This window comes from Heteronotia binoei, chromosome 9 (assembly GCF_032191835.1).
Source record: "Heteronotia binoei isolate CCM8104 ecotype False Entrance Well chromosome 9, APGP_CSIRO_Hbin_v1, whole genome shotgun sequence".
Classification (NCBI taxonomy): Eukaryota; Metazoa; Chordata; class Lepidosauria; order Squamata; family Gekkonidae; genus Heteronotia; species Heteronotia binoei.
In genome coordinates this window covers 2654298-2681036 of record NC_083231.1, presented here as the reverse complement: position 1 = coordinate 2681036, position 26739 = coordinate 2654298, and the positions used below count along the sequence as shown (strand labels likewise).

General features: G+C 43.6%; 1 protein-coding gene across 1 annotated transcript in view; it reads right to left on the bottom strand.

Annotated features, from left to right (window-relative positions):
• Positions 1–26739, bottom strand: part of HTT (huntingtin) — a 149969-nt gene that overhangs the window by 106314 nt on the left and 16916 nt on the right. The window contains exons 10-26 of the mRNA XM_060247262.1: positions 26487–26534; positions 21571–21651; positions 17280–17641; positions 15915–16038; positions 15417–15532; positions 14913–15024; positions 14307–14447; positions 11881–12039; positions 11700–11797; positions 10288–10427; positions 9672–9735; positions 9216–9316; positions 7711–7857; positions 6644–6764; positions 6356–6432; positions 3907–4058; positions 1983–2185 (exon numbers count right to left, since the gene is read on the bottom strand). Coding sequence (XP_060103245.1) covers positions 1983–2185; positions 3907–4058; positions 6356–6432; positions 6644–6764; positions 7711–7857; positions 9216–9316; positions 9672–9735; positions 10288–10427; positions 11700–11797; positions 11881–12039; positions 14307–14447; positions 14913–15024; positions 15417–15532; positions 15915–16038; positions 17280–17641; positions 21571–21651; positions 26487–26534 — 2246 coding nt within the window. The remainder of the gene's footprint in view (positions 1–1982; positions 2186–3906; positions 4059–6355; positions 6433–6643; positions 6765–7710; positions 7858–9215; positions 9317–9671; positions 9736–10287; positions 10428–11699; positions 11798–11880; positions 12040–14306; positions 14448–14912; positions 15025–15416; positions 15533–15914; positions 16039–17279; positions 17642–21570; positions 21652–26486; positions 26535–26739) is intronic.

Below are 26739 nucleotides of genomic sequence, written 5' to 3'. Positions count from 1 at the left end.
GTCAGAAAGTTCTTCCTAATGTTAAGTCAAAAATTCTTTTAATTTCAACCCATTTCTTCTGGTCTGACCTTCTGAGGCAACAGAAAACAACTCCACACAATCCTGTATATGACAGTCCTTCAAGTACTTGACGATGGTGATTATATCACCTCTCAGCCGCCTCCTCGCCAGGCTAAACATGCCCAGCTCCTTCAACCTTTCCTCAAAGGACTTGGTCTCCAGACCCCTCACCATCTTCATTGCCCTCCTCTGGACCCGTTCCGGCTTGTCTATATCCTTCTTAAATTGTGCTGCCCAAAACTGGACACAATATTCTAGGTGAGGCTAACCAGAGCAGAGTAAAGCAATACCATCACTTTGCTTGATGGACACTATACTTCTGTTGATACAGCCCAAAACTGAATTTGCCTTTTTAGTCACCGCATTACAATGCTGACTCATGTTCAGTGTACAGTCCACTAAGACCTTGCAGCCTTTTTGCACATACTACTGCCAAGACAAGTCTCCCCCAATCCCATAAATGCAGAACTTTACATCTACCCCTGTTAAAATTCATTTTATTGGTTTCAGCCCAGTTTTCCAGCCTGATAAGACCATCCTGTATACTGTCTTCTTCTGAATTTGCTACTCCTCCCAATTTAGTATCACCTGCATATTTAAAAAGCATTCCCTCTATTCCTTCGTCCAAATCATTTACAAAGATATCAAACAAAACAATCCTTGAGACATTCCACTTGTCACTCCTCTCCAAGAGGATGAGGAAGCATTCTTTGGGTGTACTGTCAACCAGATCCACATGACAGTAACAGGATCTAAGCCACATTTAACCAATCTGTCAACAAGAATGGTATGTGGAACTTTATCAAAAGCCTTACTGAAATCAAGATAAACGATGTCTACAGCATTCCCCTGATCCAACAAGGAAGTAACATTCTCAAAAAAAGATCAGGTTAGTCTGACATGACTTGTTCTTGAGAAACCCATGCTGGCTCTTAGTAATCACAGCCATCCTTTCTAACTGCTCAAGAAATGAGTGACTGATTTGTTCCAAAACTTTTCCAGAAATAGACATCAAGCTGACAGGTCAGTAGTTACCTGGTCAAAGGAGCTTGGAAAGAAGCATGGATAAAAACTGCACTGTTTTCAAAAGCAATAACACAGATTAGAGTTACAGAAGTAGACAGTGATATGCATGCCAAGTGTAGGTGAGGTAAGTGCAAATAATGATTGTGAGACCAACAGATATTGTGATTACTAACACTGGCACAGTATGTATCAGCAGTGCCCTTCTGCTTTCTATGTAGGACGAACTGGTCTGTTTGTATACAAAATAATACATCGGCACAAATGTGACATGAAAATCTACAATATTCAGAGACTATGTCAAAGCTTCAAAACAGTTGTTGCTGCACTAAAAGTCATGGTTTTCCTGAAAAAGAGCTTCAAAGGGAGAATGGAGTGCAAAAGCCTGAACAGGGATTCATCAGACAGTTTCACACCACCTCCATCACCTCCAAGACTGAACAGGTACCTGAGATCCAAAGTGGGAACTTCCTAATTCATAGCTCTGTCTATCTGCTAAAATTTTCACTCACTAAGAACAGAGTGGATCCTACAGCAGCCAGAGTCATGCAGAGATGTAATGCTGAAGCCAACCAAACTATGCTAACCAAGGAAGCTTCAGAGAGGCAGAAAACATACATGCAGCTTCTCTTACCCTGACTGGTCTAGACAGAAATGGGACATGCCCCCCACTTATACTCCCCTGATGTCAATGTTGAACATGTGTCCCAATACACTGAGCCTTCTACACACAGCAGCAAACTATGTGTGAGGCATTTGTGTATTCAGCTGTTGAGGAAGCAGCTGTCAGAGGTTTGTGGCTGGACGTTAGCACAAACTAAGAAGAGCTGCTGCAGTTAAACAATAGCCTGCACTAAATACAACTATGAACCAATGACTCAAAAGACATGATGCAGTACCTTTACTGCCGGGCCAGGTGCAACATCATCCATCACGTGAGCACAAATGTTAATGATCTTCAGCAAGTGAGAAAAAATCTGCTCCACCAAAAGAACCAGAGTCCTGTCGGCCAGAGCTGGCCAAGGCTCCTCCTGCTTAGCTGTGCCAGCATTGCTCTCCTCCTCCGTGGTCCAGGGGCTCTTCAGAGACTGTGAAGAACTAGCTGAAATCACCACAAACTTGCTGTTAGAAGACACATGCCGCATTCCATGGAATCTTGACATCACTTCAAGGACCACAGGAACAAACAAGCCAAGAGGAAGCAGCAACACACACATTGGTCAAGACATGTTTATCTCTAAAATAGCTGAAAGTTTCTTCTTCCTTTGAATGCACAGATATACTCAGGTGGGCCGTTGTGTTGGTCTGAAGCAACAGAACAAAGTTTGAGTCCAGTTGAAGACAACAAAGTAAACTCTGGATATAAACTTTCTGATGACGTGTGTATGTACACAAAAGCTTACCCCCAGAATTTGTTGGTCTTAAAGGTGCCCCTGGACTTACTTTGCACAGATATATGTAATGCTTCATCTCAAGAAAAAGGTACAAAAAGGTCAGATTAACAAATGTGAGTTTGATCCTTTATGCCAATCTGGATTTCTGCCAATCTTCCACCTCCAGTCTTCCTCCAAAAGAAAAGGTTTATCAAATAAAGGCAGTCACTGCATCCAGCTTGGTGAAAGAGTCTCAGAATACAACACAAAGTCATGCTATTACTGAACTATTTTTACAGGAAAGCAAAGGTCCCCTGTACAAGCACCAGTCGTCTCCGACTCTGGGGTGACGTTGCTTTCACGTTTTCACGGCAGACTTTTTATGGGGTGGTTTGCCATTGCCTTCCCCAGTCATCTACACTTCCCCCCCAGCAAGCTGGGACTCATTTTACCGACCTCGGAAGGATGGAAGGCTGAGTCAACCTCGAGTCGGCTACCTGAAAACCCAGCTTCCACTGGAGAACAAACTCAGGTCGTGAGCAGAGCTTAGGACTGCAGTACTGCAGCTTTAACGCTCTGTGCCACGGGGCTCTTTTTTTTTTTTCTTTTAACAGAAAGACCTTAATATTTACTGTTTTGGAAAATAAGGGTTTGCAGTGTACAGACTACTGAATCAGCATAAAACAAACCCATATTATGAGACAGCTGAAGAATAGAAATCTGCTACCATATTTTAATCTGTCTAATGCGGCAAGATAACTAGAAGTATAGTCTATATATTTTCAAGTCCTACGTGAAGAACTGTTGCATTGTCTGCCTGTTAACTGAATCGCTGCAGTCTTGACTGCATAGTATTTTATGAATGGTCACACTTAAAGCCATTTGCTAAAACTGTGTTTTGATGGGACAATTTACATGACAAAGCCAATCTTCTGGCTAACGGTGTCCTCATAATGTTTGTTCACTTCACTCACCAAATTTAGAACAGAGTTATTAAAATGTTAGATGTTGATAAGTGGCTATGAAGGAGAAGGTACAGGAGCCTTCCCAAAGAACGACAATTACTGAGGTTCCAGCTGATTCCTCAGCATTTGCCATATACAAAATCCCACACTCAGTCCAAAAGGTAGAAAGGATGTACTCATTCAACAGAAGAACTACCACAATCCACTCTACAGTCCCCACACAGGGCTGCAATTAAAATCAGATTCAAAATCTACAACTTTTATCAATCAGGTCTGCAAACCAGCAGACAAACAGCACAGACTTACGTTTAGCTTGCCTGGCTACTTCCAGGGAATGCTTGGAAGTACACAAAGCAAAACTACAGGAGGTTGGGTGGTGAACCAAGAGAGAAAGAAGCAGGGCAAGACAAACTCCAGCAAATATGGCAGATATGGAAAAAACTGATGGTCATGTTTCAGCAGTCAGTGCTCAACTTTTTTCCTACCTGCAAGCAAGTTCCCCACAAGTATCAAAGCATCTTGATGGGCGGAGAGATCTAGTGGGAACCATGTGGATGAAAGAAGGGAGAGAACCAAACTAGCCATTCCAACAGTGCAACTCTTGTGATACTCCTCTGTAGAACCCAATGTTGAAAAGCTGGAAGTTGAATTATGAGTTGTCATAATCCATATGATACCGGGTGCAACACAATATACTAAACAGTAAGCCATGACCCAGTCTAAGTAACACTCAGTGGAAAGAACCAACTGCCACCACTTGAGTGTCTAGATGTGTCCCTATTGGCCCTGACACCAAGTTAAACAATGCAGTGCTGTGACAACAGCACAGGTCGCCCCCCCCACCCGCCCCCAGTTAAGCTAGTCTGGACCAGCATTAGAAACAGTTTTAAAGCAGCAGAAATATTTGTGCAGCATCCACACTGATTCCATGCTCCTGAGATAGCCATCAATAAGAACTCTAACATGCTTTGCATTGATGACATTAAGCCTGTGAACGGCTACATCCTCACCTCCCGCTACCAGGTCAGCATACAGTTTAACTTTGATGCTGCCTGAAATCTCTGCTAGTCCCCAACATCAGCTGAGAGCTTCATCCAGATCTCCAGCTACCAAGCTCACTAGCTGGGCTTTGCTCCTCCACCTTAACAGCAAGGCTTCCCAGCCACACATTCACACCCACTGAAAAACAAACCACCAACTTTCTGCCTTAATTTTGATTTATGTATCTTATCACAATTGCTTGTTTTTGTAGTAATATCATATAAGAATAAGAATCTCTATATTAAAAAACTGAAGCCTTCTTTTTATTAGGGCTGGTTAAACATAACCTAAAACCTTAAGGAAACTCTATCAGAATATTTTCCGCCCAAAGGAAACTTGAAGTTAAAAAACATTAATATATCCTAGAAACGTTTTTCCCAATAGTAAATTGAAACCATTTTTCAGTTTGAATTACTAAGTTTTGAAAAGTGGCCAGACAGGCCCTGTAACCCCAGGAAGCTGCTTCATCAGCTGCCCCAGAGATTTAAGAAAATACATTCAATGGCTGGTTACCTGCATGCAGCTGAGAAAGCAACTGGTGACAGCAAGGGCAACCCAAGTGAGGCAAGCAGACGCTACTCAGCATTAAGATACTTCTGGACAAGGAAAGCAGGGATGCAAATATTTGTCCCTGTTGTTCATGGTGTGCCCACCTGTACAGCCATGCATGGGTACTGCACATGTGCAGCCCTGCCACAGGGAAGCCTTTTTTGAAGTCTCCCATGCCTCTCCCATGCAGCTTCCTTCCTGCCTTCTCCAGCATGATATGGAGGGGGGCAGAGTGCCCTCTCCTCAGTTCATCTCTGCCCCTGCCGAACTGCAGTAAAGAAGTATCAGATTGAGTTAAGAGCTCACAGCAGGCAAGAGGGCGGGTTGTGTGAATGTACAGGGTGCCCATATGATGAACAGCAGTTACAAGTAAGTGGGAATGAGAAGCTCTGCTCCATGCTCACAGGGACTCAGCTCACGGGTTTTCCTGAGGGCTTTTACAGGATTGGACTCGTCAGTTTTGGTCTCAGAACCACTGGAACTGAGGATATTTGGATCCTTCTATCAGTAGTGGAAGTGGCATAAGATCTTTATCTTGAGCAGCACTGGTTGGATAGAGCTTTTTCCCAAAGTGCCACTTTTATGGGGGAAGCTCCTTCATGCCTTTCGGGTGAACTGGCAACAAATGGAACAGTGTGATACTTCATGTTCCTAACCAAGGCATAATTCCAAACAGAGGAATTTTTGACCCATAAACCCCTTTCTGTGCCATTTTGCAGACAACAGACTCCTGACAGGTCAGTGATGTTGGTTTTTCAGCAGTGGTTGCTAGCTAGTGAGCAGGAACAGAGCTCTCTTAGCGGCGGAAGGGCACTCAGTCCCCTCAATACCATGCTGGAAAGGGAGGGAAACAGCAGGTGGGAGAAGGCAGAGTGTCTCTAGGCAGTTTGAGCCTCAAACTGTCCTCCGTGCTGCAGAACTGCATGGGTACAGTGACATGTATACAGGTACCACAATGACAAACTACATTTTAATTTTCTGACCTACTCTCTCTAGTTGATTTTTTATTCTAGTAAAGTTTTCTTTGGGGGGGGGCATGGATTTTTTGCATGGGACAGAAATTCACAAAAGCCTCTATAGAAAATGTAAATTCCAAAAAATATGTCTACATTTTCCTCTTAAACCTCAGATCATTCTTTATTGGATAAAAACTTATACGCCTACATGCTATTAAACAAGTGCTACTCCTTGATAAGAGGGCAAAGCATCCTGACTTTAACATTTCCTTCTTAGTTAAGTTTAACGGCAAACAAGCCAGAGCAGAAGATCTGATACCTGAAGGAGTATCCTCTGATTTTGTAAACATGAACTCTAGAAGCTTGTATACTGGAGGGAGAAACATACCCACAATGCCATCCGACATTCCAAGTGCAAACTGGAAACGACGTGGACAGAAGACACAAAGCTTCACAGCAGCCAAACTGGAAAACCCAAGCAAACAGCAGGTCAGTGTCCATAACACAAGGGGGCAAGGCAGAGTTTACTGTTGCCCTTTTGCCAGAGTACCCAGGATACCAGAGAAGCCTATTACCCTTCATTACCTATCAAGTTACAAGCAGCAAACACGTAAAGGAAGTAAAAACATTCTAGAAATGTAGCTATTGAACATATTAATACATTTGACAAACTCACTGTTAGAGATCTTGTGGATGAGGTTGTCAAGGCATGGGAAACTGCTGAAATAACCCGGGAAAGATTGTTCTCCATTGTAACATCTGTTGGACTTTGTAGCACATTATATCCTCTGTAAGTTCTGAAATAAGATTCATGTATAATTCATTTCTCTAGCTGAACACCACTTCGTAAAAAGCAAAAAAAGCACAAACAATTCAATTAACTACTTATTCTGTTCCCGTTTTAATTTTAAGGTGCCTTGTGGATCTAGACCGTAAGGCAAGCTGAGAAATATAAAAAGCATGAATTCTGGGATAATTTGTTGCACTGTTACGGTTCTCTTATTTGTATAATATTGCAAACATACTACAGAAGAAAATTTGATCCATATCACCATCCAATACTCCTGAAAAACAAGTTATTTGTTAGAAAACACAATTCTCATCCCTGTTTAAAGAAAGACAAAGGTTTTGCCAGCTGCCAACCTATAAAACTGCATATTTACAACGAAAACCTCTCTTCACCACTTACATTCCTCTCTCCTTTTAATACTTCCGCTTCCTACATAAATTCCAGGCACAACATAATAACTGAAGCTACATTAATAAACTAAAATCCAGGAACAACCGCATCATTTGACAACCTAAATGTATTCCCCGCTTTATCGGCTTCTTTCCTCCCGCTTTATGGCTGCTGCTTCAATGAAAAATTTTCCTACGCGCCAAACTCAAAGAACTGCTACATTTTAATTCAATGAGATGTAAAAAACAATTTTCTGTTTATAGAAAGTGGCTGCGCTTTGGGGACATGGTTTGTTCCTGTGCAAAGGACAATGCTGTCAAAGCTTCTCTATGTGTTCTGCCAACAACAAGTGCAACCAGGGTGGTCATATTTCAAAGACTGTGTTATCTGTACACAATGAATGGACCCAGCATTGGGGAGATGCTGGCTTCTTTTCACCATGCATGATCAAGGCAGAGAGGTCCCAAGTCAAAAGCCAGTGAGGCTACTAACAGTGAAATCTTCTCCAGAAAGGAGCAAAGACTGAGAGTTTCCTCAGAGGAGCCAGTGCAGTATGATTCTACCTGGTGATGGTGCTGACTGCCAAGTGAGAAGCAGGCTGTGTTTCATGCATCAGCAGTTTTAAATAGACACCGCTTTGGTCCCTGGCCACAGCCACCACAGGGTCTGCTTGTCCTTGGTCACAGCAATAGAACAGTTTGGGGACAAGCCTGAAAGAAAGAGAAACAATGTAGGCAACACATGCTGCATCTTCTGGAGAGAAGAAAGGCATCTCATGAGTATGAAGGCTCACAGATGCTTGCCGAAGTCCCTTGCTCAACCCTGCACTTTCCAGACTTGATGCCCTTGGGTACAGGGAGCCTGGTAACCAGGCACAGACCATCCCAAGACAAGTGGCTGCCATGCTGTCAGAACAAGGGGGACACAGTAGGCTGCATGTGTACAAAAGAACCAACCACTGGTTGACTGGCTAAACAGGTGACCCCTCACAGGCAACTCTGTGGCTTCTTTTTACAGAACCCCTGCAAAAGCCTCAGTGAACTGCTGATTGTACACTGGTACCGTACCCTTGGTGCAACTGATTGTTATTTCTGTTTGTACTGATAATTGTTGCTCCTTGAAGAAATCCCTTAGCACCTGTCACATCAACCATCACCAGTGGTCTGACCTAGCCTCAGATCGCAAAGCATGGAGGCACACCATCCACCAGGCTGTCTCTTCCTTTGAGAACACACGCATAGCTGGTCTTGAGGACAAACGGAGACTGAGGAAGAATCGCAGTGCTACAGGACCAACCCTAAATCAGACTTTTCCCTGCAGCCGCTGTGGCCGGACCTGCCTGTCCCACATTGGTCTTGTCAGCCACCAGCGAGCCTGCAGCAAACGTGGACTATTGCACCCTTCTTAAATCTTCGTTCGCGAAGCCAAGCCGAGAGAGGGGGCGAGATAATTGTTGCAAATAAGTTAGATTTTAAAAAGAAAAAGTGGTTGCAGCTCACACTTGTCCCTCCAACTAACAGCTACCCTTGGAATCATTCACACCCGCCTCTCTACTTTTAGCTTCAGTTCACATGCAACACACTTGCTTCTCAGAGAAGGGGCTGTTGATGTTTTTTTATGAAAGCACTCTGCAGCTGCACTGTTACTTCTACTAAAGTTTGTAGGCCTCACCCTTGACTACAGGAGGAGAAGGACTGAGGCAAGAATGAGCACCCCAAAGGCCCATGTCCACACCTCTCAACATCTGAAATGAGGGACAAAAACACTCCAAATGTTTACCAGTGGAGCATCACCATTACTGATGCATCACATTTTAATTTCCAAATTTATGAACAGTAGCATCTTCCCCTATAGTTACAGAGGGTTTGCCAAAGAAATAAAACATACTTCAGCACCAAGGTGACCCATAGCCCAAATCCTTTCTTTGCGACAATTTTCAGAAGCCTTATTCTCTCATTTCAAGTTTCTTTCCCTTTTGTTTTGAGCCTATTATGACTAAAATACACCACCCTTCGGTTTATTATAAGCAATACTAAAAAAGCCTGAAATTCTTTAGTTTAATAAACACCTTATTAAAGAAGCTGCAGCGACATGCCGCACTCTGGGATCTTCGTCTCCAAGAAGAGAAATGACCACATTATTGAGTACACGATCTTGAAGCTTTAATAGCTATAGGAAGAGCACAAAGACAGGTCAGCAAACTCCATTTATTACAGAACAGTTTACTACTATTTATAATTACAATGTACTAGCAAACACAAAATATGGTGACATTACTTAACATTATTAAGCGTCAAAATACATAGCCCAGGTTGAAGTTCTTAACTCAAATTTCCAAGATATTTTATAACTTTTATATGAAGGATAAGCTAATAATATTGTAACTGAACGAAAAAGCACTTCCTTCCAGCCATACTTTTAAAAGATCCATTAGATGCCCTTGGAAATTAAACAGTTTCTGTGACGAGAATCCTTAAAATCCCAACAATCCAAAAGCAAAGCCACAAACAACCCCATGACTCACCCCTGTATAATGATGAGCCCCTCTGTGCAAGCTGGTGGCTCTTCCTTCCAAAAAACTGACTAACCTTAACAGGCAAGATGGACAAAGATTGTATTATGAGCTCTGATTAATTGTCAATTAAAGTCCTACAAGAAATCATTTCAATTTTACTTTCTATAGCTAAAAACCTTAATAGATTATAAATGGCTAGATAAGCAAATTCTGGTTCCTCAGATTTGGTTCCAAAAAGTATGGGATTATTTTATTTTAAGCAAAATATTTTCTTTTTCAAATGCAAGACCAATGAAATACAAGAAAAAATTGTTGTACCGTGGTATCCTGTGGTAACTTATATAATAGAACAAGAAATTTTACCAAAATAATCCTCTATATGTTAAAATGATATATTTTTAAATTTGAAGTATTGTAAGTTATGTTTTGGTATTATGTTTTATATCACTACTTTGATGATTACTACTGTTTTTTCTTTGGATTTGTTTTATGTAAAAATTTTGAAAATGTCAATTTTTAAAAAAGTAAAGCCCTACATTAAAAAGTATGCATTCTAAGGTTATGTTTTTAACAAAGAAAAACCATTTTAATATGTGGAATGAAACCTCAAAAGAGAAGCACTCACCGAAAATCAATTTCAGCTAAAGTTTCCAGCAGCTCTGTCCTTACCAGCCAGTAAGAACTATTCCTCAACGTCAGGAGATCGACTATTAATTGTAAACCTAAAGCACTGTAGCTGCTACTGCATAAACTCATGATGCAGTGCTAAAGAGAAATAAAAGGCTTCAATTGTTTTTAAATACAAGGAATTAGGTACTGCAAGCAACTACATTCAGTAATTTCAACTCTAGGAAAGCCTGCTGACTGTTTTGCAGTATGCTTTCATCTAAAGATTTTGCTTATCTAAGAAAAACACAATAGCAAAGACCAAGTGATACATAAGTGTTTAGAAAATGTTTTGAAAGTCTGTTTTGCCTCCCCAGTCAACACAGTGAAGCAAATGAAATGAAATTTCTTGTCATTATAATAAACACATGTGCACACATACTCCTACAAATTTCTGCAAATGGATGCACTGGAGAGAACTAGCAAGGAAGCAACTGCTCTAGTTGAACCTAATCGTTACTATAAAGGAGGGTTCAGTAAGTTCACCAAAAACAAAACAAACACACACACACACCCCAACAACGGGCATATCAGACTAGTAAATCTTCTTGACAATTCATCATGTTTGGGGAGAAAAACCTGTTATCTCACTTTCTGTGACGCTATCATAGGTCTGTCTTCTGTTCCCAAATATATTCATCATTATTATTTAGGAGATTCTTAATGTTTACCAAATTATTTGCATCTCATATATCAGCCATTTAATGCTGCCAGAAAGTTTTCTCTTGAGAATGCACAGAGTGACCAACATAAAAGGACATAATGGGAAACTACTTAAGAACTATAAAGGCATAACTACTGGCATCTCTAAACAGCAGCCTGCTGAGAGGGCATCATTTGAAATCTCACAATAGGAACAACACATAACCCCAGATGTTAAACTGTGAAAACAAAAATATAAATGAAGCCAATAAATAAATAAAGCATATTCTGAGTCCATGTCTTCAGACTACACAGCTTCAAGTTGTAGTCAATATTATTACATCACTGCCATTAGGCAAAGAACCTACAATATATCCATCTCTTGGGGAACCGATCCGTCATCCACATGCTTAAGTTTAACAAACAGGTGGACTCAAGACATAATGAGCACACTCCCAATGTCGAGCCTTATATATGTGATGGGAACTCCTGGAACAAGAAGCAATCATGCCAAACTGTTTTCAGAGATTTTTTTTTTAAACACCCTGTATCCTATGTAATGTGCAGGAATTGAAGCAGAGAAGAGATGGTCTCTGCTAAGGGCACATAGCGACTAGAGAAAACTACAGCCACTGCTGTTATGTTGGTAAGGCCTCCTCTCTTTCTGCCTGTAGTAAGATTGGAAACAGTAATGCTTCACACATTATGTTTTAGAAAAATGTTGCTCACCCTCACAGCTGTACAAGCCAACTTGCATGTAACAGAAGATGCATCCTTCAGAGTTCTTTGTAGCAAGGGTATACAGTCTACCAGGGAGAAACTGTTTCCTGGCAGTTAAAAAAAAATAAAATCAAAATTAGGAAACTGAAGGCACCAAGTTCTAACTTCAACAAATGAACTTCAGTATTACCTGTGGAAGCTGTGATGCTCGCTAGCCAGTTTTCTACATCAAAGCGAGATTTAGTGAGAATGGAACAAACAATTGTTCCACCTAAAATGGCAGTCGCTCCTCTGATCTGGGGATCTCCATGATCAATATAATTCACAATATCAGACACATACTGCTCTCCTAGAAAAACAAAACAAAGGGGGGGATCAATTTGTACCCTGCCTTTCTGTTTCATCTACCCAAAGTTGTTAAAAATCCACAAACACACAAATCCATTAAAAACTACCATATGAACTGAAAATACAGAAAAATGGCACAGAAAAACCAGACTCCTCCCACTGTTAACAGCCATCAGATCATCTGAAAGCTTCCTGGAATAAAAAGCATCTTCAGCCTGTTCAGGAGGGCTGAAGAAATTACGACCATCTCAGCTCCTAGAGGAAGAAGAGTGCTCCACAGCTTGGGGCAACTGCAGAATTGATGGGCATCCTGCATGCCCTCCCCAGCCTCACACACAGGACATTTCCCACAGGATCGCTTTGCTCACTGTGCAGGCTGATAGGGTGAAGGTGGTCCTTCAGGTTCTCTGGCTCCACAGCCGGTGCTGTGAAGTGGAGACTTGGACTATGGCTGGGGAGACCCCATTCAAATATCTACTTGCCACAAAGCCCACTAGCCAACTCTATGCCAGTGGTCTCACAGCTTGACCTACCTCAAAATCCCAAAGCACAGCCCTACAAATTTCTGCAAATGGATGCACTGTTGGAGAGAATTAGCAAGGTAGCAACTGCTCTAGTTGAACCTAATCATTGCTATGAAGGAGGGTTCAGTAAGTTCACCACATCTGCCTTATCAAGAGGGCAGTGAGTTCTGAAATCCTTCTGGCCAAAGTTATGCCTACAAGAAAGGCTACCAGGAAAGATAGCAATCCCAATGGAACTGATCTCAAGGAGTCAAAGTGATGTTTGTGCAAAACTATCAACACCTTGTGGAGATCCCACAACAGGAAGTGATGCTGAATGGGATGACTGGATAGGGCTGCTCCTCTTGGGAAACTCCGGCTGTGTTTGTAAACCTGCTGTTCTGTGATGGAATGAAGACCTGATGACAGGGCTGCTATCTGGTATTAGAGGGTGTCGGGCTTGGGGTCCTGCATTTATCCATCTTGGAGGAAGCAAAGGATATCTGGTATGGTTGCTGCAGAAGTGTTGGTTTTCTTCCTGCAGCACCACCTTTCGATAGCCTTCCAAGAAGCCTCATAGATCCTATAGGCAGGTGGCCTTCTAGAGACCAAGATCACATGGATGACCTTTGGTGAATAGCCATACTGCTCCGGCACCCGGACATTCTCCTTTCAATTTCCATGCAGAGAGGCAGGACAATCCTGGGCCAGGATGAAACAAAGGACCTTGTAGGACAGGGGTGTCAAACATGTGGCCCGGGGGCTGAAAGGCCCCCAGAGGGCTCCTATCAAGCCCCTGAGCAACTCACTGCCATCTGCTTCCTTCTCTCTCTTGCTTCTTTCAGCATCACGGCTTGCTTTGCCAGGCTTGCTCAATCAAGCTGCAGAGCAAAGCCTCTATTTTCTCCGCTGGCTGACCAGCACATGAAGCAACTTATGTACAAAAGCTCACAATGCCCAGCCATTTCATGTTTTCCTCTAGGTCTTAGGCTCAAAGCATCAATCATTTTTGTAATGAATATCAGTAAATCAAAAGTAGGTTTGCAACTTACACACACCTGAACAATGCCTGAACACCATACTCAAGACTGCTACAGCACAGACATTGCCTCCAGATTTTGATGCAATAATTCAGAGCAAGAGGTGTTAGTTATCAGAGACTGTTAAATAAAGAAAATATTTCAAAAGTGCTAATGTTTTAATTATGTTGTATTTAAAGGTGTTTTTAAAAAAGCCTTTAATTTTGTTTGTCTGAGTCCTTTATATTAGGGGTGGCCAACAGTAGCTCTCCAGATGTTTTCTACCTACAACCCCCATCAGCCCCAGCCAGCATGGCCAATGGCTGGGGCTGATGGGAGTTGTAGGCAAAAAAACATCTGGAGAGCTACCGTTCATCACCCCTGCTTTATATCTCTGCTGCCTGGCATTACATTTTATGACACACAAGGTCTCATTTATGTCAGATCCGGCCCTCGTAACAGATGAGTTCAATGCCCCTGTGTAGGAGAATGCTTTGGGAAACAAGGATTATCCACAGCAGTTGCTGTGCCATGGCTATCAGGTCAGAGACTCCTTTCTTGCACCCCATAACGTGTCAGAGCAGCAGTCTCTGGTCGTGTGGGAGAGCTGATGGAGCTCTTATACTTAGGCATAATACAGACTCTATTCAGCAAAGACGAGGTTTCTAGTAATTTCTGAAGGAGCCAAAACCAACACCAGATCTTCAACAAAATGTAATGAAGCAGTGACATAAATCTCAACCGACCACATTCTTCTTCCCTGGGTTCAAGGGGTGTCTTATACAGCTTGCTGAAGAAGGCTTCAGGGTGCAGAGCGACAGCTGCTCCCACGCAGCTGACCGCTAAGGCCTTGACACTGACCCGCACGTCTTTGTCAGGCACCCGCACTACAGGAAAAGGCAAAGGTAAACTTCAGATGAGACACTTCATGTGGTTACATAATGCAAACACACACACAGATATCCAGCAGTGTCTTCAAGCAGGTATCAAAGCATCAAGGAGCACATGTGCTGCGTGATGTAGATTAGCAGAGCAGCAATGCCAAACCTCCAAACAGATCAAAGGTAGCAATGGCAAAACTCGCAAATGAAACTGCAGATTCTGCCATGCATTCCATCAGTCCCACCCACTTTACGCCACTCTCGCAAAGAAGCGACAAAATAGCCCTCCTGATTCATGAGGGTAACAGTTGACTCAAATACCAGCTGCGATACTCCCAGCTGAAGCAGCATTATTTGAACATCCCTTTAAATGCTTTGCAGGTCAACCTCCCCATCAGAGCACGAACCAGTCCAGCGTCAAGAAGGCTGAATGGGATCAAGTAATAAGCATTCTGTTTCTCTAGGACTTACCGCCCTTCTCCCCCGTGAGCAGAAAAGAGGCTGACAGGAGGCGCACGCAGTGGACTAGCGGAGCAGCGCTTCCATCCTTAGAATGGCCGATGTCTCCTTTTATTCTGGAGAGCTATTTTTAAAAGAAAATTACCTTTGTTATGAAACTATAAAGGTTACTACTATGAGTAGAAGCAAGCCACGCCCCCCAGCACGCTGCCAGCCCCAAGACTGAGGATCATCAAGTGAGCTGCTACACCTTTCTCAGCATCACTTGCAGCTGGCAGCAGCCCAAGGCCTCCTTCCCTCAGCCCCACTGCCTACATCCTGTCCCTCCTTAGGTCACAATGTGTGAGTGGAAGCAAGCCCAAGAACTACTCCTGATTCTGCTACGTGGAAAAGTGAGAGAGAAAAATCATCTGGATGGGTCAGATTTGTGCTTTCCTTTTATGTTGGATAACACGTCCCACACAACAGGCTTTCAATTAAACTTGTACAACCTTTGCACCTAAGCAGAAGGCTTACCTTATTTTCAGGTTCACTGGGCTCTGCTTCTTCTTTTGACACAAATCTGTCCATACTGCTGTCCGATGGCTGCCTACTATGGCCCATGCTCTTTAACAAATGGGACTGCTGAAGGACTTCACAAAGAAAGCAGGACACAGACTACATTACACTTAGTGTATTCCATGTACAAAAGATTAGTAACATTCTGCAGTTAGATCCTACAAATGAAGGCAGAGTTTTCTTGCCTTCCCCCTGCAGCCCCTTGTGAACACCAACAACTGACACTGGGCATTTACCCTGTGGGTAAACAGCCTTCACCTCCTAAAGGGACAGAAAGCTGGTGGGACAATTTCTGCCTGATTCTCCTGATTCCAGTGCATCCCCTTGGGCCCCCACAGCATCCATGCACAAGGTTGCCCATCCTGCCAGCATCCACTTTCCAGGAGTAGCCGGGACCTGCCAGGAAAGATCCACTTTGGAGAGCACCTTTGCACAAGTTCTCCCCGCTCAACGTACCAAGACAGGGGTTTCTGAAAGGATCAACAGACTCGTCCTGGAGGACATTTGAGGCTTCATCTTCTTCATCCTGCAGCTGTCCAATCTGCATTCCAGAATACTGGTTTTCAGCACTCTCTAGAATCTAAACAATACATGAACTTTAAGAACAGTTAAGTTTAGTAGAACAAACCAAATCTCAGCTGACTTATGTATTTGTTTGTAACATCATACTGCTGCACAAAATCATCAGAGGATCCCACAACTTTTTAGCTCAGCAGCCTGTCCATCTCCCTACTATTACCTTGCTAACAAACTGTCCTCTTACAAACACAGACCATGCACCTTGGCAGGTTCCAATCCAAAATCTGAAAAGAAGCCAGATCCAAACAGTAAGAACCGAAGCAACAGCTGCACTCATCTGAGCAAAGCTTTCTGAACAGCCCACTCTGCAAATGGCTAAAATAAGCGGCTGCCTACGTGGAATGGTCTGCCTGCACAGGCCAGGAAGGCTCCCACACTTCCAACATTCTGTAGAATGTGTGAGACAGAGCTGTTCAAGAGAACATCTTCATAAAACAGAGCTGTCCAGGAAGACTCCTTTACAAAGTGACAAAGGCCGCTGCTTATGCAACTTGGTTATATGCAGTGTTTTTTAAAAATTGCAGTGTTTTCTAATTTCTGCAATTCAGGTTTTGCATTTCTTATATATCACATCTAATACTATTTTATTACACTTTTGAACTTTGTAATCCAATACTACTATGCTATTTTTTATGTCTTATACCAGGGGTGGCCAACGGTAGCTCTCCAGATGTTTTTTACCTACAACTCCCATCAGCCCCAGCCAGCATGGCCAATGGCTGGGAATGATGGGAGTTGTAGGCAAAAAACATCTGGAGAGCTACTGTTGGCCACCCGTACCTTATACTGTTCCTATTGCATTGCTTTTAATGTTGTAATCTGCCTTGAGTCACAGCCAGAAAGGCAGACTATAAATAGATGGTGGTGGTGGCGGCGGCGGCGGCAGTAGTCAGAAGAGGACAGACTCCTCTTCCTTCCCTTTAGCCAACAAGCATCCTGGGAAGGAAACACCTGTGGGGAGGACAGGGAAGATATGATGGGCATGGCCCACCTACCTAAAACTAGACAGGCAGCTAGAGTTGGAAGACAGCCACACAAATTTAAAGAGAAATGTTCAGTGCCATGAAAACGAAAGCTTCAGTTTAAGTGCTCAAATGATGCCAAGTTGCCAGAAGTTTTAGAAACGGGCAATATTTATATTTCTGTTGACACCAGGAAGCAGACTGTGTCCTGATGTGGACCCTCCATTGAGCAATTATCGACAAGTAATCTGCCACTATATCAATCAATCGGAGCACATACCATATCAGAACTGTCAGGTGTGACAGCTGAATCGGGACCTTCCGTCGTCGTTTGGGAGCTGTCACTGATTGGAGAAGAGGCCTGAGTGCTGCCATCCACGTCCACCACAGGGTCTGAAGGGACAGCGCTGACCTGGCTGGAGCTCCCACTCAAAAGGTCATCCTCCGCATCTCCTTTGATGGCTGCACTGGTCAAATCACAGCTGGTCAAGTTGGACTCTGGCTGCAAGGTGTGCTGAGAACGTGGCTGCTCAGTTATGATGTCACCGCCAGAGGAATCAGCCGCTGAACTTATGACCGATCCAGCTGTTGACACACCTGATGAAGAAGCCAACTCGCCGGCTAGCTCACTCTTCATAGAAGCTTTTTTTTGGGGGGGGGGGGGGGGGGGTTGAGAAAAACCAAAAAAAACTCAAGTGAGACACTGAATCACATTTTGCCTATCAGAGTAAATAGTGCTAAGCTACATTCCTTATACAGAGAGCAGCAGATCTCTGGTTTGCTTTCACACCTTCTAACAACCTTCTCCCAGCAATTCAAGCCCAGCTGGTCATTGCCTCCTCCATTCTTCACTCCCACAAGATTCTCCTAAGAGTCCTTTGAAATAATTGAATATATTGCACAAGGGGCTGCAGAAGGAGGGGGGCAAAAAAATTACAAAACCTCCTTGCATGAACACAAAATTTACAAATCTCTTCCCCTTTACCTCACATAATGAAGCCTCGCTATCCAAACTAACAAAATCTCATGAACACAACACTTGAAAACAACAAGCACAATGCTATCAACGTCTTATGTGTCTTTCAACAACAAAAAAAGCCTTTGCAAAGCACTTTGTGTTTTAAAAGCAACAAAGAGTTAAGACACCAAAGTTCTTTACAAGGTCCTAAACTTACATAGCAGCAGGGCCACATTAAGACACGCTGACTTGCTAACCCTAAGTCAAGTCAAGAGGCCTCAGAACAGCACCAAAAAACAGCACTTTAGTTCTTCTTGCTGTTTTATTTAAAGGTCATCACTCATCATCTGAGGCCCTGAGCTCTAGTTTCTTAGCTTGCACATAAATCCTGCCCGGCATAGCAGAGCAATGCATCCCACTTTTCTTTTGCTGCAGCCCCCATCTATAGACCTCATTACAGAACAGACAGCAGGCAGGGAAGGAAGAGACCAATGAGCAGTATATGATATGCCAGGTGAGGGGATACTGGTGGTGGTGAAAAGTACCATCAAGTCACAGCCCATGTATGGGTTTAATACCAATTTTTACAAAATTCCCCTGAACTCATCACAATAACACTCTACCAGCAAGGATAGCAAAGGGACTGTAAGATGCAGTTCACTGATAAGGTGTGGACAGATCTTTGTTTATTGTTCTGTATCCCTTTGTTTAGTCATTATCTATGTTATACATTTGGATTATACAATAAAATGTCAATTTGGAAAAAAAATAGCCAGCAGAGCTTTTGTCTGACACAGTTTACAGCCCCACAGAAGACAGCCGTAGCAGTGCGGGTAAGAAGCTCAAGAAAACCACTCTGCACCAAGCTCTGCCATCCCCTTCCCTCCAGGACTGCAGTGACAAGGGAAAGCAGGGCTTCCAAGAGACTGGGCTCTCCACCACTCAGAAACAGCCAGCCTGAGTAGCAGCAGCATGAAGACCTGCTGGAGGGAGGGGCATGCACACACTCCCCACCTAGCCAGCTATTCCAGATGTTCAAAGCCTTTTCCTTCCCATCCAGTCAACCTCCTTCACAGGAAAAACACAAGCATGACATGACCACAACCACGTTTAACTTTAAAAGGGGTAAATACACTGAGATGAGGAGGCATGTGAGGAGGAAACTGAAAGGAAAGGTACATACTGCCAAAACCCTTGGGGAAGCTTGGACGCTATTTAAAACTATAATCCTAGAAGCTCAGATAAAATACATACCACAAGTTAGGAAAGGCACAAACAGGCATAAGAAAAGGCCTGCATGGTTAACAAACAAAGTAATGGAAGCTGTAAAAGGTAAGAAGGACTCCTTTAAGCGGTGGAAAACCAGTCCAAGTGAGATTAGTAAAAGGGAACACAGGCTGTGGCAAATCAAATGCAAGACTGTGATCAGGCAGGCAAAAAGGGACTATGAGGAGCATATTGCAAAAAACATAAAGACCAACAATAAAACTTTCTTCAAATATATTAGAAGTAGGAAAACAGCCAGGGAGGCAGTGGGGCCCTTGGATGACCATGGGGTAAAAGGATTACTGAAGGAGGATAGGGAAATGGCTGAGAAGCTAAATGAATTTTTTGCCTCCGTCTTCACTGTGGAAGACGAGAACTTTTTGCCCACCCCAGAACCACTAATTTTGGAAGGGGTGTTGAAAGACCTGAGTCAGATTGAGGTGACAAAAGAGGAGGTCCTACAACTGATAGACAAATTAAAAACTAATAAGTCACCGGGTCCGGATGGCATACATCCGAGAGTTCCTCTAAGGGGCTCTGAAAGAACTCAAAGTTGAACTTGTGGATCTTCTAACAAAAATCTGTAATCTTTCATTGAAATCTGCCTCCGTTCCTGAGGACTGGAAGGTAGCAAATGTCACCCCCATCTTTAAAAAAGGTTCCAGAGGAGATCCGGGAAATTACAGGCCAGTCAGTCTGACTTCAATACCGGGAAAGTTGGTAGAAACCATTATCAAGGACAGAATGAGTAGGCACATTGATGAACACGGGTTATTGAGGAAGACTCAGCATGGGTTCTGCAAGGGAAGATCTTGCCTCACTAACCTGTTACATTTCTTTGAGGGGGTGAACAAACATGTGGACAAAGGAGACCCGATAGATGTTGTTTACCTTGACTTCCAGAAAGCTTTTGATAAAGTTCCTCATCAAAGGCTCCTTAGAAAACTTGAGAGTCATGGAGTAAAAGGACAGGTCCTCTTGTGGATCAAAAACTGGCTTAGTAATAGGAAGCAGAGAGTGAGTATAAATGGGCAGTCTTCGCAGTGGAGGATGGTAAGCAGTGGGGTGCCGCAGGGCTCGGTACTGGGTCCCATGCTCTTTAACTTGTTCATAAATGATTTAGAGTTGGGAGTGAGCAGTGAAGTGGCCAAGTTTGCGGATGACACTAAATTGTTCAGGGTGGTGAGAACCAGAGAGGATTGTGAGGAACTCCAAAGGGATCTGTTGAGGCTGGGTGAGTGGGCGTCAACGTGGCAGATGCGGTTCAATGTGGCCAAGTGCAAAGTAATGCACATTGGGGCCAAGAATCCCAGCTACAAATACAAGTTGATGGGGTGTGAACTGGCAGAGACTGACCAAGAGAGAGATCTTGGGGTCGTGGTAGATAACTCACTGAAAATGTCAAGACAGTGTGCATCTGCAATAAAAAAGGCCAACGCCATGCTGGGAATTATTAGGAAGGGGATTGAAAACAAATCAGCCAGTATCATAATGCCCCTGTATAAATCGATGGTGCAGTCTCATTTGGAGTACTGTGTGCAGTTCTGGTCGCCGCACCTCAAAAAGGATATTATAGCATTGGAGAAAGTCCAGAGAAGGGCAACTAGAATGATTAAAGGGCTGGAGCACTTTCCCTATGAAGAAAGGTTGAAACGCTTGGGACTCTTTAGCTTGGAGAAACGTCGACTGCGGGGTGACATGATAGAGGTTTACAAGATAATGCATGGGATGGAGAAAGTAGAGAAAGAAGTACTTTTCTCCCTTTCTCACAATACAAGAACTCGTGGGCATTCGATGAAATTGCTGAGCAGAAAGGTTAAAACAGATAAAAGGAAGTACTTCTTCACCCAAAGGGTGATTAACATGTGGAATTCACTGCCACAGGAGGTGGTGGCGGCCACAAGTATAGCCACCTTCAAGAGGGGTTTAGATAAAAATATGGAGCACAGGTCCATCAGTGGCTATTAGCCACAGTGTATGTGTGTATATAAAATTTTTTGCCACTGTGTGACACAGAGTGTTGGACTTGATGGGCCGTTGGCCTGATCCAACATGGCTTCTCTTATGTTCTTATGACAGTGACTTTCAGAAGCTGCACTGTATGCTCCTGATATAGCGGCAAGTTCAGGGTCACAAATACTTACCCAAATAGTACTACAGAAACTGAACACATAACAAATATATCCTGGATATTCTCAGGCTAGTTTGGCTCTAAGGCTGATGGCACATCTTCTCAGGTCATTTACATAATTGTATTAAGTCATATTCCGGTTTTAATGTAATGCTTTTATGACTGATAAAACTCTGAAGAAAGGATGGAAGAGATTTTCGTGACAAGCAGGCCTACCTGCAAAATCTGTGCTGCTGACCTCAGATCTTGTTTCAGCTTCATCTTCCAAACCATCTTCTTCCCCTAAAACAACTTTAGCTGGTAAAAGCAAAAATAATTTGTTTAGTTTTTATAGTATAGTTTTTATACTAGTCATGAAGCACTGCAACTGTTCAACAATTATTCTGCAAAAAATTGTAATACTTAAAATGTTCAAAGCAGCCATATGAATAAATGAAATGAGATAAAAGAAATAACACACTTCTAACACTTCTAACTAATACTTAGAAGTGGACAAAACAGAGGGTGATGGATGGTTCAGAAAGGCTGACTGGAGCTACTTACAATACAATCTTATTGGGCTGGATCCAGACAACTTTCCGCTAAGAGAATCCCATCAATGTCCCACTGTGGACCCTCCCACCACCCTATTCCCCAGCAGCAGTGTGTCGTAGACATCCGTAGGTTGCAGTGGGGGGGGGGCTTTTTTTTTGTCCTTGTTGCTAGTTGTGTAGAATGGAATAGAAAGGCCATGAGTGTGAAAGAGAAGGAATACAGCAGGCAAGAGTCCCTGCTCAGATCACCCACAAGAGCCATGTATGTTTACCACTCCCAGTTTAGAGGTGGGGCCTATATTGAGAAGTGCCAGTAACAAGGAAATTCTGAAAGCAGCACTTAGTCAGAAGCCATGTTTTCGAGTCAGCTTCATGACTTCTCGCGCCATGTGCTGTCATAGACTGTGGGAGAGAATCCACATTTCACATTAAAACTGAGAAACTGAAACAAGGCTGCAGGCACAAGAAAGGGTGACACACAGGTTCCCCTGGGATCTAGTCATTCCCTTGACAGCCTTATTCTCTGGCTTCCTGAGGGCTCATTCTCATTCAGGCCATGCTTAAAGATGAAGGTTTTCTGACAATATTAACCTTCTAGGACAATCCAGGAGTCTGCCTTACAATGCAGAGTTCTCTGAAGGCCTAATGCCTTGTATCTGACAAAGGGAACTCTGACTCTCAAAAGCTGACACCCTTTTAATTATTTGTTTGTGTTATTTATAGCCCACCTTTCTTACAGGGTCTTGAGGTGGACTGCGCAGAGTAAGTCAGTACAGTCAACATAATGGAATATTCAATTAAAAATGCACTAGGATTGTAGATGTCTGTAACAAACTAGGAATCCAAAGGACAGAGCTAAAGTAAATGTTAACATGACATATTAAGTAGTGCAAAAAATACATAATAAGATCCTACTTACAGCAAGCCATACACAGCAGTACAGACTAGTCGGTAATAATTTATCCAAGGAAGCATTTTGTCCAGTGCTGCCCTATTCCTTGTGCAAGAAAGCCCTTTGGAATAATTCAGTTTTGCATCATTTGCAGAAAACCAGGAGAGGGGGAGCCTTCCTGACCTCTTTGGGTAGGCCATTCCATAAGGTGGGAGCTGCAACAGAGGATGTACCGGGGGGGGGGGGGGGGCAATTCTTGATTTTGTCTGCTGGCACCTGCAGAAAGCCCTGCTTTATATATAATAGCCAACACTTTAAATTGAGCCAGGTAACAAATAGGCAGCCAAAGAAGTGTCTGCAGAATGGGAGTAATGTGCATGTTCAGTCTAGCTCCCAATGACAGCCAGCCTGTGGCATTCTGCAACAGCTGAAGTCTCCATGTTGATTTTAAGGAAGACCAATCTATAGCGCATGAGAATAGCCTAGTCTCGATGTTACTATGGCAGGGATCCAGGTGGCCAGATCAGCTGTATCTACATAAGCGACCACCTTATTGGCTAGGCTGAGTTGGAAGAAAGTCTTATCCAAATCTCCTGGCTGCTGCGGTTAATTGGCTGAAAGTGAACAAATTGAAACTCTGGGAAGACAGAGATAACGCTTACTGGGAAGGTGGAGGCCTGGAGGGACACTGTTCTCCCCACTTTCAGTGGAGTTCAGCTGACCCTTGCTGACTCAGTTAAGAGCCTTGGAGTTATACTGGATCCAGTGTCATTACTGGAGAAGCAGGTTAAGGCAATTGCAAAAAATCTCACTCATCTCTAAGGTGACTCCAATCCAGCCACTGCACCACAGACCAACAGTGCTGCCCTCTGAAACGAATCCCAAGTGAACTCAGGGCCATCAGCCATTTCTTAGCACCTGAATAACAGCCCCACGGATGGTCTTCAAGCCACTACCCAGCCTTTGGACAACAGGCCTGAACTGGACAGCTCTCAGGTCGTCTAATCACCTGGGGTTGACTTTCCCCAGATTTCTAGATTATACCCATATGGGGACATTCTTTCTAATTTCCAGTCTCTTAAAATTCAAACCATCCAATAAGATTCCATGTTTCTAGCCCGACCCCCATCCTGCCAGAGCAAAGACACTGCCCCTTCTCAATGCGACTAAAACCACCTCTCAGTCCCCAAACCTTTCTGGATTCTATCTGTTAGTCCAACCCCACAGTCTGTCTCCTTCCTTACTCTACGGAGCTTTCCCTTCCTTTGCATCCTGGGCCTGCTTTTCATCACCTGGTCCTGAACTGCACACTGTCACCCACCCATCTTTTCCCTCCAGGGATATTCCCCCTTTTCACTCGGTTGCCTAACTGCAAGCAGTCTCCCTTTCTCCAGATTTTCCCTACATACACACAACTCTTCCTCCACAATGAAGGAGATCTCTTTGACTTCTGGCTGTTATTGCTGTTCGTCTGTCACCAGATTTAATATCTGCTTAGGGGAAGCTTCCCCGTCCCTAATATTGTCTCAAATCCTCAATAAATTCAGTAGTATCCTTTCCCTCCTGAACACACTTCCTCTTCTCCTTAAGGGAGGAAGACGATGAGGATAACATCCCATCAAAAACCCTTGAGGGGAGGAAAAGGGGGATGCAGAACCCGGGATCTTTGCAGCTCCTGGTCTGATTACTCTCTCTGCACAGGAAGTCTCATTGTCAACCCATAATTATGCGCTGTGAAGCCTCAGATGAGCTCCTGCCTGCTTGAATTGCACCAGGGCGTGGGGAGGGGAGGCTGGCAAATTAGAATCAAATGTGGTCCCATTTTCCTAAGGCAGAGGCAGCAGCCATTTGAAACACTTGTCTCAACCGGGGGGGGGGGGGGGGCGGGGCGGAGAGATTCTGGCAAGCTCTTTTGGTGGTTGGGGCACTGGACATTCACACAAGCCAGCGTGGATGAAATCTCTGCAGGAGGAATCGCAGCCATTCCCTCAGCACAGAAACGACACTTGCCCTAGGAGAAGATGGCCTGGTGCCCAGAGGCTCAGCCGAGCACTACTGACTCTGTCTTGGCATCCTGGCAGAATGCAATGGACAGACGTCGGGGCACCAGGCCCAATGTCTTTTGGAGTACTGAGCATCTCGTCAGCCTACGATCCTCTTTGATTTGCCCTTGCTCTCTAAGCTACTTTCAGTTTTGTTCAGTTGTAGAAGTTCATCTGAAAGAGAGCCAGGCAAGTGTGCCCTGGAGCTGACCCCTTAGCCCTGCCTGCAGAACAAATGCATGTGTGTGTGAGGGGGGGGAGGGACTAACTCACTTCTGGAGACCTTTCACTGCTGGTGGAGAAGCCATACAGCTAAAGGTTGTCCCTCCCTGCACTAAGGCAAAATGGGACTGCTGACAGAGATGCTTTCCTATATGGATCTGGTTTTGCTTTAAAGTGCTTCTACTGGAGGGCAACATCTGGCAACAAAGAGGGACAGGAAGCCGTCAGCAAAATCACAGGTCTCAAGGAATTCAATATACCAGGGGTGGCCAACGGTAGCTCTCCAGATGTTTTTGCCTACAACTCCCATCAGTCCCAGCCATTGGCCATTCTGGCTGGGGCTGATGGGAGGTGTAGGCAAAAAACATCTGGAGAGCTACCGTTGGCCACCCCTGCAATATACCATTGCAGTATTTACCAGAAAGCCCGACATCCACATTTATTAGAGAATAAATCATGTCTTCTGTATGAGAATGTGCAACAGTGCTTATCCCACTGAAGAAATATGCAAGAAAACAACTTGCATGAAACAAGCCACTCTGGGGGGACCACATCTATGCTCTAAGGAACAAGGGATTCCTCTTGTTAAAATACTGCAGCATATTTTTAGCCACAAAAGGATCTCCACTCTAAGCTAAGCAGTAGTAAGGCAATGTTAAGAATGGAAAGCACAAGTGCAGCTTAAGGAGGCATAAATGGCTCTTTCTTCCATGCATGTCCACTACAGCATTGTAAGGTATGCTAAGAAGAAAAGGTGGGGGGAGAGAGACCCAAGGTCACCCTGCAAATTTTATTGGCAAGTGGATTTCAACCTGGGTCTCCCAGTCCCAATTCAGCACTCTCGCCATTCTATCACGCTGGCACCACCACAACACCCAGTTGTTTCTGAGGGCAGCCCGACTGTCAAGAGCGGGGGGGGGGGGGCGGTGTCAGGGGGGGCATATGAAGGAAACGGCCTGGGGAAAACCCATTCTATGAATTCTATATTCATTCTGCTCATAGTTCAAAGGATTCAACCCATTCTATGTAAAGAAGAGTTTGAAATACAAGACAGACATAAGAATGAAGCAAATTTCAGAGACTATTAAAACCAAAATAAAAAGTATGTAAAAAAGAAAATAATGTGTGCATTTCATTCAAGACAAGGTGTCGTCAAAAGGGTGCACTTTTAGAGATCACTGTGCTATGGTCTTATGGACATTAATAACGTAATCTTGATGACAGCAACAAGCAGCGTTTGAAAGACTTTATTTTTTGAAAAACTATTAGCAGCAGCAATAAATTAAAGTCAAGAAAACACCAACCTTTAGAACTCCCTTAACGACGGTTATGTAATTAAAGAAGAGCCGACCAAGATACGTGAATGAAGACCAGTGTGTAACAAGGCACAAAAGCAAAAAAAGTCAGAAACTATAAAGATTGTGATTGCCTATATATAATCACCTTTTGGTTTTCTGGGGAAAACAGGGCTGCATGAAGACCCCCCTCCAGCTGCAAATCACAGAAAGTGACAGATCAAGCCACAGATCAGAGCAAACATCAAGAGAGAATTCTAACAGCCTCCAAAACTGAGATAACAAAAGAATAAATTTGCTAACTACCGTCCAGAATACTTTCTCTTATATGTTATCATTTACTGACAAAAAAGTGACCTTCTATATAGCAACAGAACAAAGCTTGAGTCTGGGGCACCTTT